The 19495-nt window shown below is 39.9% G+C and overlaps 1 protein-coding gene across 1 annotated transcript; it reads right to left on the bottom strand.

Annotated features, from left to right (window-relative positions):
- Window positions 1-1553: 1553 nt before the first annotated feature.
- Window positions 1554-15302, bottom strand: LOC124260496 (alpha-(1,3)-fucosyltransferase C-like). Its single transcript, XM_046694825.1, has 3 exons — window positions 15242-15302; window positions 14712-14716; window positions 1554-2759 (listed from the first exon to the last, which is right to left on the bottom strand). Exons 1-3 carry the CDS (start codon window positions 15300-15302, stop codon window positions 1554-1556), a joined length of 1272 nt encoding a protein of 423 aa, XP_046550781.1.
- Window positions 15303-19495: the final 4193 nt, after the last annotated feature.

Below are 19495 nucleotides of genomic sequence, written 5' to 3'. Positions count from 1 at the left end.
CGGCATCACAGCGGTGCGCTACATGGAGCAAGCTCTCAGACCCCACGTCATACCACAGTTCGCATGTCACCGGAACAACATTTTCCAGCATGATAACGCCCGGGCCCATACTGCCAGATCTACACGGGACTTCCTACAGCAGAACGGTGTCAACATTATGCAGTGTCCAGCCCTTTGTCCTGATTTAAACCCAACTGAACATATTCGGGATGAAATTCAGAGGAGACTGAATAATGTCATACCAAGACCGAACACAGCCGATTTATTGCGCCAGGCCTTTCTCAGAGTGTGGTTCCAAGAGAATTTACCATTAGCATTAAATAATATTCCCCAAAATAGATATTCTCGAACAACCTAAATTTCATCACAAAATATTACCAGTTTAAATTTATTCCTATCATAGCCCTTTGAAAAAATTATAATCTTAGTTTTGTCAATGGTAACTTTAAGTTTAACCAAGTCCATCAACATTGTATCTGCTGGTGTAGCTGTGTCATTGAGCTATTGTTTATCGGAAGTGTATTTAGACAATTGCCATTGCTGTTGTTTACCCTAGCCTTTAAGTAGTAGTACGTTGCCATATGCCCAAGTCCATGCTGACCGTCTCATGCTACAAGATTCGCAGTGGCCTTATTCTCTCCAAGCAATCCTTGTAATGGTTTGTGATCTGTCAAGATTGTGAACTTGTGTCCATCCACAAGTACCGTTGACATATCTTCACTGCAAATGCTATGGATAGCCCTTCCTGCTCAAGCTGTGTGTAGTTGATGCAGTATGTCAGATCGCACTGAATTTATCAGTGATTCAGTTACTGAAACTAATATTTTATAATTGCATATTCCAAATAGCTCAATCATAACACATCACTTGTTGAGATGACAAACCTTTATGGATGACCAACTTCCTTTATTTTTCACAATGGCGCCGTTTCGGTACAGAACTCATAGCGTTTTGAAGCACTTGCTATGGATCGATACTTAACAAGAACATTTGTGTTTCTCTATGCTAACTGTATAACATTTCTTTGTTTGTTGGTTCACACTGAATTATTTTGTGCACAGACTTCTGGGTAGACCTACTTTTCCCGCCAAGAAGCCTACACGTAACAGTTCAGTAGTGGTTCAGTCAAGTAGTGGCTCAGTTCAGTAGTGGTTCAGTCCAGTAGTGGTTCAGTCCAGTAGTGGTTCAGTCCAGTGGTGGTTCAGTCTAGTAGTGGTTCAGGTCAGTAGTGGTTCAGGTCAGTAGTGGTTCAGTATAGTAGTGGTTCTGTCCAGAAGTGGTTCAGTCCAGAAGTGGTTCAGTCCAGTAGTGGTTCAGTCCAGTAGTGGTTCAGTCTAGTAGTGGTTCAGTCCAGTAGTGGTTCAGTCCAGTAGTGGTTCAGTCCAGTAGTGGTTCAGTCCAGTAGTGGTTCAGTACAGTAGTGGTTCAGTCCAGAAGTGGTTCAGTCCAGTAGTGGTTCAGTCCAGTAGTGGTTCAGTTCAGTAGAGATTTGGCTTTTTAACCAAAAAGACTAACATAGTTGACAGTTACTATTTAACCTCCGACCTCCGCATCTACAGGTCAGTCGGGGGAACACAGGTGTCCTCGTTATACCACTGGTATATATCGGGGTATGTGTTCCTGTTATTGTCAATGTCCAAGAGTTTCCTACACATATCACACACAGGTTCGGAAATGTAATGGTAATGTGTCCAAAACGAGGTTGGACTGAGTTTGTAGGTCAGAGATTCATCTTGTCCAATAAATTCATCTTTCCTTTTTAAAAAGTTAATGTATTCAGTCTTATCGTTGTGTAGTCGTTTCAGATATGCCGCCAGATCTTTCACACTTGTAAAATCATCCGTATTTATAAACGTGCCCTTTGGGAGACTTTCCAAAAACTGGACCCCTCCCCGTGCTACAAGAATGACATCTTTGTTGTACATATGGAAGAACTTTTCAGTGACGTAGTCTTTACAGAGAGAGTTTTCAAATGCTAGATAAAAGGAATAATTCCTAGATGCCAAGTCTTCACAGATTTGTGATCCAACTTTACTTCTGCTCCCGCATTTCTTTCCACAGCCTCCAAATATCTCGACTTGGATACCCTGCTCTACCAGTCGCTTGGCAAACACTTCACGCTTGCCCTGACTTGAACAGTGACTCAGTGCCCAACCCGCCATCTTGGTTTTACTTTCTGCTATCTTATGATAATCTTTTACCGGCAGTTTTGAGCTTTTGCGGATAATTCCGTACGGCATCCACACATCGGAATCTCGTCGGTAAGTGCAGGTCCAGTTAAAAGAAGCCCTCCATCTGTCCATTCTGTACACAGTTGAACGGACGTTGACTGGAGATTCTTGAGCGTAAAACACCCAGGTCTGTTTTGGGTATCTGGGCGGTTTATTGTCAGCTCTAATTGCACGATGAACATCAAATACAACGGCATCTGCACGAGGTAGCAGTTTCACGTCCGATGTTTCCCGACAGTTTAAATGAGGACAGTTCATCAAGGGACGCAACTCTCCTTCATTTGTAGGTTTGACATAATTTGGTCGCAAATACCACAGTATCAGTTTAGTTGTATTCTTCTCATCACCTGTTGTACTTTCTAGAAATCCTGACTTGGAATTTGATTTTGATCGACGCCCTGCAGTATCCAACTCCACCTTTGTCGTGTCAGTAGACGATCTGCCATACAGGAGGCATGCCAACAACACCACAGCTGTAACACTGAGACAGATTATAACCTTTCGTCTGGGTGTCTTTGGGATGTGCATCTGCAAATGGAAAAAACCAAAACTAATATAAAAATAATGATGATGGTGACGCACACGTGAGCATTACACACACACACACAAACACAAACACAAACACACACACACACACACACACACACACACACACACACACACACACACACATGTACGTGAACATTCCACAAACACCACCCACGTGTTTGTACCAAAGCCTTTCATATTGTTGTTTATTACCCACGAGGTCAACGTATGGGTAGTTGCATACTAATCTCGTACGTCACACGAGTGTCGTATCGCGTTGACCTGTGTCGTAACGACTTGACCTGAGATTCTAACGATTTGATTGGATAACCGATGACTCTCAGTTAGGTCACGTTGTGACGGAACTATTTGTTCATTCATAACAAACACGTGAATTCATTCATTCTACAACTTAGATGCATTGTGGGAATGTAAACATTGCGAACGTTGCCGTGTCGCTGTTTAATTGTGAGTCGAACTGAGACATTATATCCGTCGAAAAACATAAAAGCAATGTTTCCACCAGTGATGTTAACCGAGTGAAGCAGTTGCAAACCAAGAAACGGGGTGCTACGGAGTAGTTTACTGTAAGAGGCTGTACGAGAGGCGATGACAACTGACATGCATCGTGACGTCGGATACCAAGGGGACAGACGAGAATGGCGTAGTGACGTCAATACAGTGTGACGTCATGCAAAAGTGTACTTCAGAACAAAATTGTTCCGCAACCTCTTTATGAAACCGGTTTCGGTTTGAAACCATAATATGTGCTATGACAAAAGCTGCATGTACATGTTATATGGTGTCTGCTATGACAAACACGACATGTACATGTTATATGGTGTCTGCTATGACAAACACTGTATGTACATGTTATATGGTCTCTACTATGACAAACGCTGCATGTACATGTTATATGGTCTCTGCTATTACACACACTGAATGTACATGTTATATGGTCTCTACTATGACAAACACTGCATGTTCATGTTATATGGTCTCTCCTATGACAAACACTGCATGTACATGTTATATGGTGTCTACTATGACAAACACTGCATGTTCATGTTATATGGTCTCTCCTATGACAAACACTGCATGTTCATGTTATATGGTCTCTGCTATGACAAACACTGCATGTGTATGTTATATGGTGTCTGCTATGACAAACACTGCATGTACATGTTATATGGTGTCTGCTATCACAAACACTGCATGTACATGTTATATGGTCTCTCCTATGACAAACACTGCATGTTCATGTTATATGGTGTCTACTATGACAAACACTGCATGTTCATGTTATATGGTGTCTGTTATGACAAACACTGCATGTACATGTTATATGGTGTCTGTTATGACAAACAATGCATGTACATGTTATATGGTGTCTGTTATGACAAACACTGCATGTACATGTTATATGGTGTGACAAACACTGCATGTACATGTTATATGCTGCTATGACAAACACTGCATGTTCATGTTATATGGTGTCTGTTATGACAAACACTGCATGTACATGTTATATGGTGTCTGTTATGACAAACACTGCATGTACATGTTATATGGTGTCTGTTATGACAAACACTGCATGTACATGTTATATGGTGTCTGTTATGACAAACACTGCATGTACATGTTATATGGTGTCTGCTATCACAAACACTGCATGTACATGTTATATGGTCTCCCCTATGACAAACACTGCATGTACATGTTATATGGTGTCTGCTATCACAAACACTGCATGTTCATGTTATATGGTGTCTGTTATTTCAAACACTGCATGTACATGTTATATGGTGTCTGCTATCACAAACACTGCATGTACATGTTATATGGTGTCTGCTATGACAAACACTGCATGTACATGTTATATGGTGTCTGCTATCACAAACACTGCCTGTACATGTTATATGGTGTCTACTATGACAAACACTGCATGTTCATGTTATATGGTCTCTCCTATGACAAACACTGCATGTTCATGTTATATGGTGTCTGCTATGACAAACACTGCATGTGTATGTTATATGGTGTCTGCTATGACAAACACTGCATGTATACATTTTATGGTCTCTGCTATGACAAACACTGCATGTACATGTTATATGGTGTCTGCTATGACAAACACTGCATGTAAATGTTATATGGTCTCTCCTATGACAAACACTGCATGTACATGTTATATGATGTCTGCTATGACAAACACTGCATGTAAATGTTATATGGTCTCTCCTATGACAAACACTGCATGTACATGTTATATGGTCTCTGCTATTACACACACTGAATGTACATGTTATATGGTCTCTACTATGACAAACACTGCATGTTCATGTTATATGGTCTCTCCTATGACAAACACTGCATGTACATGTTATATGGTGTCTACTATGACAAACACTGCATGTTCATGTTATATGGTCTCTCCTATGACAAACACTGCATGTTCATGTTATATGGTCTCTGCTATGACAAACACTGCATGTGTATGTTATATGGTGTCTGCTATGACAAATACTGCATGTACATGTTATATGGTGTCTGCTATGACAAACACTGCATGTATACATTTTATGGTCTCTGCTATGACAAACACTGCATGTTCATGTTATATGGTCTCTGCTATGACAAACACTGCATGTACATGTTATATGGTGTCTGCTATGACAAACACTGCATGTACATGTTATATGGTCTCTACTATGACAAACACTGCATGTACATGTTATATGGTCTCTCCTATGACAAACACTGCATGTACATGTTATATGGTCTCTGCTATGACAAACACTGCATGTACATGTTATATGGTGTCTGCTATGACAAACACTGCATGTTCATGTTATATGGTCTCTGCTATGACAAACACTGCATGTACATGTTATATGGTGTCTGCTATGACAAACACTGCATGTACATGTTATATGGTCTCTACTATGACAAACACTGCATGTACATGTTATATGGTCTCTCCTATGACAAACACTGCATGTACATGTTATATGGTGTCTGCTATGACAAACACTGCATGTACATGTTATATGGTATCTGCTATCACAAACACTGCATGTACATGTTATATGGTGTCTGCTATGACAAACACTGCATGTACATGTTATATGGTCTCTACTATGACAAACACTGCATGTACATGTTATATGGTCTCTCCTATGACAAACACTGCATGTACATGTTATATGGTCTCTGCTATGACAAACACTGCATGTACATGTTATATGGTATCTGCGATGACAAACACTGCATGTTCATGTTATATGGTATCTGCGATGACAAACACTGCATGTACATGTTATATGGTCTCTACTATGACAAACACTGCATGTACATGTTATATGGTGTCTGCTATGACAAACACTGCATGTACATGTTATATGGTCTCTGCTATGACAAACACTGCATGTACATGTTATATGGTATCTGCGATGACAAACACTGCATGTTCATGTTATATGGTCTCTACTATGACAAACACTGCATGTAGATGTTATATGGTCTCTCCTATGACAAACACTGCATGTACATGTTATATGGTGTCTGCTATGACAAACACTGCATGTACATGTTATATGGTGTCTGCTATCACAAACACTGCATGTACATGTTATATGGTGTCTGCTATGACAAACACTGCATGTACATGTTATATGGTGTCTGCTATGACAAACACTACATGTTCATGTTATATGGTCTCTGCTATGACAAACACTGCATGTACATGTTATATGGTGTCTGCTATGACAAACACGGCATGTACATGTTATATGGTGTCTGCTATGACAAACAATGCATGTACATGTTATATGGTCTCTGCTATGACAAACACTGCATGTACATGTTATATGGTGTCTGCTATGACAAACACTGCATGTTCATGTTATATGATCTCTACTATCACAAACACTGCATGTACATGTTATATGGTCTCTGCTATGACAAACGCTGCATGTGTATGTTATATGGTGTCTGCTATGACAAATACTGCATGTACATGTTATATCGTCTCTACTATGACAAACACTGCATGTTCATGTTATATGGTCTCTACTATCACAAACACTGCATGTACATGTTATATGGTCTCTGCTATGACAAACACTGCATATACATGTTATATGGTGTCTGCTATGACAAACACTGCATGTTCATGTTATATGGTCTCTACTATCACAAACACTGCATGTACATGTTATATGGTCTCTGCTATGACAAACGCTGCATATACATGTTATATGGTGTCTGCTATGACAAACACTGCATGTTCATGTTATATGGTCTCTACTATGACAAACACTGCATGTTCATGTTATATGGTCTCTACTATGACAAACACTGCATGTTCATGTTATATGGTCTCTCCTATGACAAACACTGCATGTTCATGTTATATGGTCTCTACTATGACAAACAAACACTGCATGTTCATGTTATATGGTCTCTACTATGACAAACACTGCATGTTCATGTTATATGGTCTCTACTATGACAAACACTGCATGTTCATGTTATATGGTCTCTCCTATGACAAACACTGCATGTACATGTTATATGGTCTCTCCTATGACAAACACTGCATGTACATGTTATATGGTCTCTGCTATGACAAACACTGCATGTACATGTTATATGGTGTGCTATGATGACAAACTGCTATGACAAACACTGCATGTTCATGTTATATGGTCTCTGCTATGACAAACGCTGCATATACATGTTATATGGTGTCTGCTATGACAAACACTGCATGTTCATGTTATATGGTCTCTGCTATGACAAACACTGCATGTACATGTTATATGGTCTCTGCTATGACAAACACTGCATGTACATGTTATATGGTCTCTGCTATGACAAACACTGCATGTACATGTTATATGGTGTCTGCTATGACAAACACTGCATGTACATGTTATATGGTCTCTGCTATGACAAACACTGCATGTACATGTTATATGGTGTCTGCTATGACAAACACTGCATGTACATGTTATATGGTGTCTGCTATGACAAACACTGCATGTACATGTTATATGGTCTCTACTATGACAAACACTGCATGTTCATGTTATATGGTCTCTACTATGACAAACACTGCATGTTCATGTTATATGGTCTCTACTATGACAAACACTGCATGTACATGTTATATGGTCTCTGCTATGACAAACACTGCATGTACATGTTATATGGTGTCTGCTATGACAAACACTGCATGTACATGTTATATGGTGACAAACTGCTATATGGTCACAAACACTGCATGTACATGTTATATGGTGTCTGCTATGACAAACACTGCATGTACATGTTATATGGTGTCTGCTATGACAAACACTGCATGTACATGTTATATGGTGTCTGCTATGACAAACACTGCATGTACATGTTATATGGTCTCTGCTATGACAAACACTGCATGTACATGTTATATGGTGTCTGCTATGACAAACACTGCATGTACATGTTATATGGTGTCTGCTATGACAAACACTGCATGTACATGTTATATGGTCTCTGTTATGACAAACACCGCATGTACATGTTATATGGTTATATGCTATGACAAACACTGCATGTACATGTTATATGTCTCTGCTATGCACTGACAAATGTTCTACTATCACAAACACTGCATGTTATATGGTCTCTGCTATGACAAACACTGCATGTACATGTTATATGGTGTCTGCTATGACAAACACACTGCATGTTCATGTTATATGGTCTCTGCTATGACAAACACTGCTATGTGTTATATGGTCTCTACATGTTATATGGTCTCTGCTATGACAAACACTGCATGTACATGTTATATGGTCTCTGCTATGACAAACACTGCATGTTCATGTTATATGGTCTCTGCTATGACAAACACTGCATGTACATGTTATATGGTCTCTGCTATGACAAACACTGCATTACATGTTATATGGTCTCTGCTATGACAAACACTGCATATACATGTTATATGGTGTCTGCTATGACAAACACTGCATGTACATGTTATATGGTCTCTGCTATGACATGTTATATGCATGACAAACACTGCATGTACATGTTATATGGTGTCTGCTATGACAAACACTGCATGTACATGTTATATGGTCTCTGCTATGACAAACACTGCATGTACATGTTATATGGTTATATGGTGTCTACTATGACAAACACTGCATGTACATGTTATATGGTCTCTACTATGACAAACACTGCATGTACATGTTATATGGTGTCTGCTATGACAAACACTGCATGTACATGTTATATGGTGTCTGCTATGACAAAACACTGCATGTACATGTTATATGGTGTCTGCTATGACAAACACTGCATGTACATGTTATATGGTCTCTACTATATGACAAACACTGCATGTACATGTTATATGGTCTCTACTATGACAAACACTGCATGTACATGTTATATGGTCTCTCTGCTATGACAAACACTGCATGTACATGTTATATGGTCTCTGCTATGACAAACACTGCATGTACATGTTATATGGTCTCTGCTATGACAAACACTGCATGTACATGTTATATGGTCTCTGCTATGACAAACACTGCATGTACATGTTATATGGTCTCTGCTATGACAAACACTGCATGTACATGTTATATGGTCTCTACTATGACAAACACTGCATGTACATGTTATATGGTCTCTGCTATGACAAACACTGCATGTACATGTTATATGGTGTCTGCGATGACAAACACTGCATGTACATGTTATATGGTGTCTGCTATGACAAACACTGCATGTACATGTTATATGGTCTCTGCTAACACAAACACTGCATGTACATGTTATATGGTCTCTGCTATGACAAACACTGCATGTACATGTTATATGGTCTCTGCTATGACAAACACTGCATGTACATGTTATATGGTCTCTGCTATGACAAATACTGCATGTACATGTTATATGGTCTCTGCTATGACAAACACTGCATGTACATGTTATATGGTCTCTGCTAACACAAACACTGCATGTACATGTTATATGGTCTCTGCTATGACAAACAATGCATGTACATGTTATATGGTCTCTGCTAACACAAACACTGCATGTACATGTTATATGGTGTCTGCTATGACAAACAATGCATGTACATGTTATATGGTCTCTGCTATGACAAATACTGCATGTACATGTCATATGGTCTCTGCTATGACAAACACTGCATGTACATGTTATATGGTGTCTGCTATGACAAACACTGCATGTACATGTTATATGGTGTCTACTATGACAAACACTGCATGTTCATGTTATATGGTGTCTGCTATGACAAACACTGCATGTACATGTTATATGGTGTCTGCTATGACAAACACTGCATGTACATGTTATATGGTGTCTGCTATGACAAACACTGCATGTTCATGTTATATGGTCTCTGCTATGACAAACACTGCATGTACATGTTATATGGTCTCTGCTATGACAAACAATGCATGTACATGTTATATGGTCTCTGCTATGACAAATATTGCATGTACATGTTATATGGTCTCTCCTATGACAAACAATGCATGTACATGTTATATGGTCTCTGCTAACACAAACACTGCATGTACATGTTATATGGTGTCTGCTATGACAAACAATGCATGTACATGTTATATGGTCTCTGCTATGACAAATACTGCATGTACATGTCATATGGTCTCTGCTATGACAAACACTGCATGTACATGTTATATGGTGTCTGCTATGACAAACACTGCATGTACATGTTATATGGTGTCTACTATGACAAACACTGCATGTTCATGTTATATGGTGTCTGCTATGACAAACACTGCATGTACATGTTATATGGTGTCTGCTATGACAAACACTGCATGTACATGTTATATGGTGTCTGCTATGACAAACACTGCATGTTCATGTTATATGGTCTCTGCTATGACAAACACTGCATGTACATGTTATATGGTGTCTGCTATGACAAACACTGCATGTACATGTTATTTGGTCTCTCCTATGACAAACACTGCATGTTCATGTTATATGGTGTCTGCTATGACAAACACTGCATGTACATGTTATATGGTGTCTGCTATGACAAACACTGCATGTTCATGTTATATGGTCTCTGCTATGACAAACACTGCATGTACATGTTATATGGTGTCTGCTATGACAAACACTGCATGTTCATGTTATATGGTCTCTGCTATGACAAACGCTGCATGTATATATAATATGGTCTCTGTTATGACAAACGCTGGATGTAAATATTTTATGGTCTCTGCTATGACAAACGCTGCATGTATATATTATATGGTCTCTGCTATGACAAACACTGCATGTATATATTATATGGTGTCTGCTATGACAAACGCTGCATGTACATATTATATGGTGTCTGCTATAAGAAACTCTGCATGTATATGTTATATGGTCTCTGCTATGGGAAACGCTTCATGTATATTTAATGAAGTGATGAAAACTGCAAAAATATTTCTTTTCAAACAAGAAGAAATCCGCGTAGCTGGTGAGCTGAAGCGGTCGTAGTCGGCACAGGTACTACAGATATGTACCCCAGGTACGTTTCAGTATACAGAAACGTATCCTAGCCAAAATCAGAATATAGAAACGTAGCTGGTACTCTAAACAGGGAACGAACCCATATTTCGCAACCCAAAACCTGAATGTAGTTGTTCCCGTTCAGCTGATTACGAGTGGTATTGTGAATCGCGAAATATTCGTTACTGTGCATGCTGGTTTCTTTTATACGCAATCAAATGTATCTAATACAACAGTGTGGCAGTTACCATCGAGAAAACGGGAGTGGACTCGTCCTAGGGTATGTTTCTGGTTTCTGGTTTTGGCTAGTGTACGACCTGGGATACACACCTGTAGTACCTGTACCGAGAACGATCCCTTCAGCTCCATTTCATGGGAACGATTTTGCAGCAAACGGACTATATATAGTGACAGTGTTGTACTCCCGCACTTATGACTTCATGTCATATTATCGTTAATTGCCGATCATGGTTATGACAAGAAACGCCCCATATCGGTAAATGCCGCACTTCCGGGTTGTATAACCATATCCATCACGCACTTTATAATGTCACAAACACTTCGCCCCAGATCATCATGGTTCGCATACGAATTCCCCTGTATCCGTGTTGGTGGCAATATTAAAAAACAAACAAGATTTTAACACAAATAAGTCTGTTCCCGCTTTGTCGGGTAGAAAATCAGTGATTTTCCGAGACTGATCCATATACATATGCAAGTGTGTTTCAACATGTCCATCGTCATTACTTCATTCTCACTTCACAGTCATTCCACCAACATGGTGGCAGTTGATGTGTATCCATGTCTCCCGCATACACATCGTAATACACATTAAGAAATAAACAAGAAACTGTTTTGGGGGACCTCAACTTTTGTTTTTCTGTGATGAAAAAAAACTCACCTCCATCACTTTTATTTATCTAATATATTATCCTTTTGGGTTTTCAACGTGCTGTTAGTTATCTGTAAATATATAAGAATGATGTTCTTTTGGGGAAAATAATGCAGTATTAAGGCTTTCTGGAAATGTTAGTGACAAAAGTTCTGTTACGGAGGTTGTAATCATATATTTTGATATACATGAATATTTTGTTTTATATTTCATTAAGTATAGCTGATTACAATGTCGATTTTGACAGAATGATTATCTATCTATCAATCTATGGAAAAACTTATATAGCGCCATATCCAGAAATAAACTGCTCTGCAGCGCTTCAGACTCTGATGGAAAGTTAGTTGTTGTATGCTTCGCGGAAGTAATGAGTCTTTAGCTGTGATTTGAATGAGTCCAGGTCGTGGTTAGATCTCAGGTGTTGTGGGAGTTGTTTCTACAAGTTTGGTCCGGCAATTTGAAAACAACGGCTGGTGATGCGACTGGTTTTTAGTGCAGGTGGCTGAAGGAGAAACTGGTGAGAGGATCGAAGAGATCTGACAGGTTGATATCTGGTTCTCGTGCTGGAGAGATACTGAGGGGCTTGATTGTGGAGACACTTGAAGACAAGCAGGACAACTTTGTATTTGATCCGCTGTGGCACTGGCAACCAGTGTAGATGTTGGAGAATTGGTGTGATGTGATCATGTCTCGCTGTTCTTGTTGCGACTCGGGCTGCTAGTTTTGTACAACTTGTAACTTCCTGATCAGACATGATTAGTTAGTTTTATAATAATTGAAAATGAATAAGGGTCTAATAATTAGATTACAACAGCATAGTGATTTGGGGGTTTGAAAAGGATGTTGTGGAGGTTATAAACTGAATGTGAATTCTTATATTTGGCAGAACTGAAGAAATGGCATATAGCTGTTATTAAAGTGGTGAATTATGAAATTTACCCGCTGTGGAAATTCCCATGGACACATGATGGATGGATGTGACGTTTGTCTTGTTTTGATAAAATGGACAGTTTTAATATATGTTTCAAGTTCAAATTCTAAAGTAACCCCCGTAATGTGTTGCATATTACAGCAAATTTTGCTTTGTTGGTTTTCGAATTACAGAAATATTGCATTATTGCATTGATATTAATGTCATTGTTTCATGTTTATGTTTAAATTTGAGAACTTCATGTAACTTGCCAAATTATAACAGAGGTGTAAATTTGACATTACTGATCATGTCGTTTGTTTTGCTTTTAAATAAGATGTGGTATTCTTAAAGGTCGAGCATTGGGGATCTTGATAAAGTTATTGTTTTGACTGATTATGGTTGATGTTTTATATGAACACATTTGGAATGAAGCATTTAATTTCTGTTTAAGTTTTTTATCAAACACCAATGTTTTTACTTTACAGTATCTGATTACAAAAGTACGAGGTAAACAAAATTTATTGTGCTTCAACAGAATACATATTCCTCTATAATCAGAAGTATATAATAATTCGCACCTCCGTAACAGAAGTATAACAAGGTACTTTTGGAGGTGGTATATGTCGAAAATGAAACAATCACAATTATTGTTTGTAATTATAAGTACACTTACCTCTGGGTGGTGGTAGCCATTTCCTCTTCCACTCGGTGGTTTGTGACAGACTATTCTTAGTATAGAATACATTTTTTTATCAAAGGGAGGTAACTGTCTGGTAGAAGGTTCCGTGCAGAGCCACGATTACTTCCCTTGAAGAGCTCTTTTGAAACTCTAGGCAGTTCATATTTACTCCTCAGATTCTGTAACAGACAGAGGGGAGGAACAAGAGATAGTATCTCTGGGTGGGAATCAGGTGCACAACCCAGAGGTAAGTTTACTTATAATTACAAACAACAATTGTGATTGTTTCATAATTATTGGTGTAAACATTCCCTCTGGGTTGTAGCAAGAATCCGACATGGTGGGATGGTGGGTGTACAGAGGTCCACCCTATATATACTATACATATACAAGCAGTAATCATCCAAAACTGTGTTCCACAGGAGATATCGTGTGTGTGAGATCATATGATATCTCCTAGGAGATATCGTTTTGACAGATTTTGTACAATGCCCTGACAACGGTATGATGTCATGAACTTGATGAAGTCACAATGCTATAGACAAGCTAGATTTCTGACGGACGGTCTAAATTTACAGCTAGCCAGCCCGATGGTCTGGTACATTTGTTTTAAATAATCCATACATGTGAGTAAATTCACCATATCCAACATTTTGAAGTTACCAGTCCTAATGTCTGGCTAGGGTTTTGGCGTATTTCATACACGGGCTATAACATCGCTGCACTGCAAGTCTAATGGAAGTACAGTGTTGAGAGATACATTTTTCATTGAAAACTAATGAAGAATGATTTTCGATGATATTTGTAACTTTATCAATGAGTGTTGATATAATTGATATCAGTAGACACTTGGGTGAGATTCTCTCTATATAAATATGATTATGTGGCAGTAGTTACCTCAACTGAAGAATTACAATGACATTGAATCAATTAAGATACTTCCTAATATTGGAATATTCTCATTTATAGGAAGACTATCTAGCATAAAGGTACTGCAATTACGAATATCATCACCAAGGAGGATCGTAATTGTGTAAGTAATATTAGAAGGTATTCAAGGTAGATAAGAAGAAACATGAGAGGTTTGATGTCACTAATAACCCCTCCCACACTTCTTATATTGTCGGTTAGTGACGTCACTTCCGGTCCCTTTGACGTCACTTCCGGTCCCATATGACGTCACTTCCGTCCTTATGATGTCATTTCTGGTGTTTATAATATCACTTCCGTTTTTATGACGTCACTTGAGATATGGATTCCAAATCGAGGACTACATTTCCCCCAAAATATATAATATCTAATAGGGTATTGATTTCGGTGCCTCCACCCCATCCCTGGTCGTGTCCTGAGAGTATTGTTGGAGGATGACTCAATTAGACGTTGAGGGGATTTATCTCCCGACAGCGAAGATTCCGAATTCGTCTTACCTCCCACCATAGGCGTTTCCTTGGTGAGTCCTGGATATCCATTGAAGTCCTGGATATCCATTGAAGTCCTGGATATCCATTGAAGTTCCCATGTTGAATACCGCCTGCTCCCGTAGGTAAGTAAGCTGTATCCTTAGCCTTAAATAGATTGGAGTTGAACGAATCCGAAGTCGTGCGTCTTACAGTGGAATGATGAAGAGACAATTTAGGTGTTCTAGCAGGAGGTAAACATCAAGAGGATTGCAACTCCGCAGGGAAGGTAGGCTAATCCAACCCAGTAGCCGGGGGCCTAGTACATGGTTTCAATTGCAACAGTTCCATCTTCTCCACAAAGGACACCCAAGAGGATAATCTTGCGCCTTCAAGTCCAGGGAGGGGACGGTAAGAATTCCTTCATGCACACTAATCTTACCGACCGTGATTGGATAACACTATCACCTTCCGGCTCGGTAATGTCCGCGAATAAGGGAACGAACCAATATCCAGCGGCTGGCTAACGGGATTAGGCCATCCATCCGTAGAAGTGTCTGTGATACCCGTGGCCGGATAGCTGTGAACGCCGTGTGAGCCGTGGCAGCCTTGGCGCATGGGCTAACAGGGTCCTGTTGTTGTCTTAAGCCAGAGGCCATGGCCTGGCTTGGCTGGGTTGCCGAGCCGTCCACTGGAAGCCCGGAATGCCCGCCCCCGTGGGCGCCGAGGAGACGATAAACGAACCGTTGCTACCCCGGGTGGCTTAGAACGCGCATGATTCATACAGCTCCAATCAGATTCAGACAAGTCCTGGTACAACAAGCAACGGTTGTCCAGGGAACAGGAAGGGTCTGTTAAACAGGATAAATGTCAGATATGAAGATCTTTATCTGACATAAATTGCTGACATCCAACGCATTTCTTCTGAGCCATGTCCTTGAAATGTAATCTTGGGATTGTGATTCCAAGTAGAGCAGGGTAAATATATACGAGTCAATATAAGCACAAAATATCAAAATACACAATAGATCATCATCAAATGCGACAGACACTGACCAGAATTGTTGTTGCAGAAGAAGTCAATTTGAAGCCATAGGGAGACTTCGAAGTTGAAACTAGAGAATAGCTGTAACACATCTGCACATGGTGAGGACAGAGTAAAATATGAACTGGCTCTTCAGGGAACCTTCTACCAGGTAGTTACCTCCCTTTTAGGACTTGGACGGGTCCAAATTTCCTACCCGGGTACCCGACCCCCTATTACCCGACCAGACCCGGGTACCCGTTGTAACTCTTATTGCGAGTTACTCCCCTTAATTAAAATCAGTTATGGCCGAGATTAAGAGTGGCGTGTGGAAATATTTTAAATACTCGCATCAGGCACAAGGCTACAGTGCAGCTACGTCAGAAAGGAGGGAGTACGTAATCGATGTGGAAACATCTGAACAACAAACATCCCTCCGTAACAAACCAGGAGCTACAAACAAATGCCGTTCCAATCTACAGGCAAAATACAATTAATGGTATAAATAAAAAGTGTATACCATTAAACTAACAAGTAAACAATGTAATGTAAACATAAAGTTTCCAAAGTAAATACTTCTCTCCCTCTCCCGTAGACTGATAATCTAATCACAATAGTCAGACAGACAGATTGCTTATTTACGTCTCACCATATGTACATTACAATAAATAATAATACATATACAAATATACAGTAAATATTATAAATAGGGTTATGAGAGACGGTTGATAATTAAATATCACAGAGCAATATATTGGAAGCATATGAGTAGATAAAATGACAATTGAACTTAAACAAACAGGTTCCGATAAGAGGGTAAAACGTGGGATGAAAAACTTTGCTGATGTTTAAAGGTCTTCTCTTAAATCGTCGTAAAGTGGCCAGTTCAATAAACTGCTGTCCCGATTCAACCCGATTTGGGCAGTGAAAACATCTTCTATCTGTAAGTTCGATTCCTTCATAACGGCCGGTTTCTATACGCGGAGGCGCTATACTATACCTGTCCTGCACAAAGCGAGGGCACGTCTGTGAGACTTTGAGGTGTTAAAGCATAGGCCTCTGTTATATCGAATATTTATGTATGGATTCTGTAGCACAGGCCCTCGTGTCTATGCGAGGATTAAAGATTTTTAATAAATATATATAAAAAGTTAGATGACCCCCGACTCGAAATGTTTCACAATACTATCATTGTACTGCGAAGCATTTCGAGTCGGGGGTCATCTCAAAAACAATATTTTTGTTTTATAAAAGCTTGTAACGGTAGTTCTCCACAGTCTCTTACAGTGATGATGTTGTTTAAAAGAGCTTCTTTGGTGATTCCCAATGTGTTCATTCGCCGGTAAAAAGCTAAGTGCCAAGGGTTGTGTCTGTTCCGTGCTTGATTATTTTCCCAATTAAAAACATAGGGCTCTATACGTTCTTGGTCCATATTCACCATTCTCCTCCAGTAACGAATCAAGCATATATCTTGTCGTACACTTAGTTGCAGGGTTCCATCCCATGTCACCAAAAACTTCTTCATTAGCCTCGACTTCAATAGCCTAGACCTAGATAAAATCTCACAGCACAGTTTGCATTGCGTTGATTCATAAATAGTCCTCTGTTCCATAGATTGAAATGCCTTAAGTTATAACTGGCCAAAGTAATGCATCATACAGTTTGAAACTGAGTTACCTAATCGGTAACAACACGTCTACCTTCGCGGTTTGTTCAGACTCTATTTGAGGCGGACGTCTGCGTTCTTGAGTCATTTACATGTAAACAATTAACTACTTGGCGTACTTGCAACCTATGTTACACGAGACATGCTTAGTTGTCGACAGCTGATACCTTGTGCTAGTTTAGTCAACAATCTCAAACATCAGACAACAATCTCGTTAATATATGTAATAATTAAAAACATTCAATTAAGTCTTCATAAATTAGTCACGTGATCAAAGCGGGTCGGGGGTGACGTGACGGGTACCCGGGTCAAAGTCATTGCCCACCCGTCCCGGGTACCCGGGTTACCCGTCCCAGCCCCACTCCCTTTGATAAAAATTGTATTCAATACTGAAAATAGTCTGTTACACACCACTGTTTTGAATTGGTTGGATGTTTGTTTTCAAGACATAAATGTCATTTTATGAATATTAGACATTTTATTTTTGGTATATGTGTAATCACTCCAGAATTGGGTTGCACAGCCACGCCAGGCGCTGTTCACAACCCTCACGATGATGTAACACAACCCTCACGATGATGTAGCACAACCCTCACGATGATGTTACACAACCCTCACGATGATGTAACACAACCCTCACGATGATGTAACACAACCCTCACGATGATGTAACACAACCCTCACGATGATGTAACACAACCCTCACGATGATGTAGCACAACCCTCACGATGATGTAACACAACCCTCACGATGATGTAACACAACCCTCACGATGATGTAGCACAACCCTCACGATGATGTAACACAACCCTCACGATGATGTAACACAACCCTCACGATGATGTAGCACAACCCTCACGATGATGTAACACAACCCTCACGATGATGTAACACAACCCTCACGATGATGTAACACAACCCTCACGATGATGTAACACAACCCTCACGATGATGTAGCACAACCCTCACGATGATGTAACACAACCCTCACGATGATGTAACACAACCCTCACGATGATGTAGCACAACCCTCACGATGATGTAACACAACCCTCACGATGATGTAACACAACCCTCACGATGATGTAACACAACCCTCACGATGATGTAGCACAACCCTGACGATGATGTAACACAACCCTCACGATGATGTAACACAACCCTCACGATGATGTAACACAACCCTCACGATGATGTAACACAACCCTCACGATGATGTAGCACAACCCTCACGATGATGTAACACAACCCTCACGATGATGTAACACAACCCTCACGATGATGTAGCACAACCCTCACGATGATGTAACACAACCCTCACGATGATGTAACACAACCCTCGCGATGATGTTACACAACCCTCACGATGATGTAACACAACCCTCACGATGATGTAGCACAACCCCCACGATGATGTTACACAACCCTCACGATGATGTAACGCAACCCTCACGATGATGTTACACAACCTTCACGATGATGTAGCACAACCCTCACGATGATGTTACACAACCCTCACGATGATGTAGCACAACCCTCACGATGATGTAACATGACAGGGGCTCACACAACTGACCTTATTTCTGTGGATCT

This window comes from Haliotis rubra, unplaced genomic scaffold, assembly GCF_003918875.1.
Source record: "Haliotis rubra isolate DU_JTF1 unplaced genomic scaffold, ASM391887v1 Scf766, whole genome shotgun sequence".
NCBI classification, from domain to species: Eukaryota; Metazoa; Mollusca; class Gastropoda; order Lepetellida; family Haliotidae; genus Haliotis; species Haliotis rubra.
Note: the sequence above shows the minus strand (reverse complement) of the source record. Positions and strands in the feature narration are given on the sequence as shown.

Coding starts and splice junctions, on each gene's coding strand:
- LOC124260496 (XM_046694825.1), bottom strand. CDS start 15,302: ATGGATATCCAGGACTTCAATGGATATCCAGGACTCACCAAGGAAACG.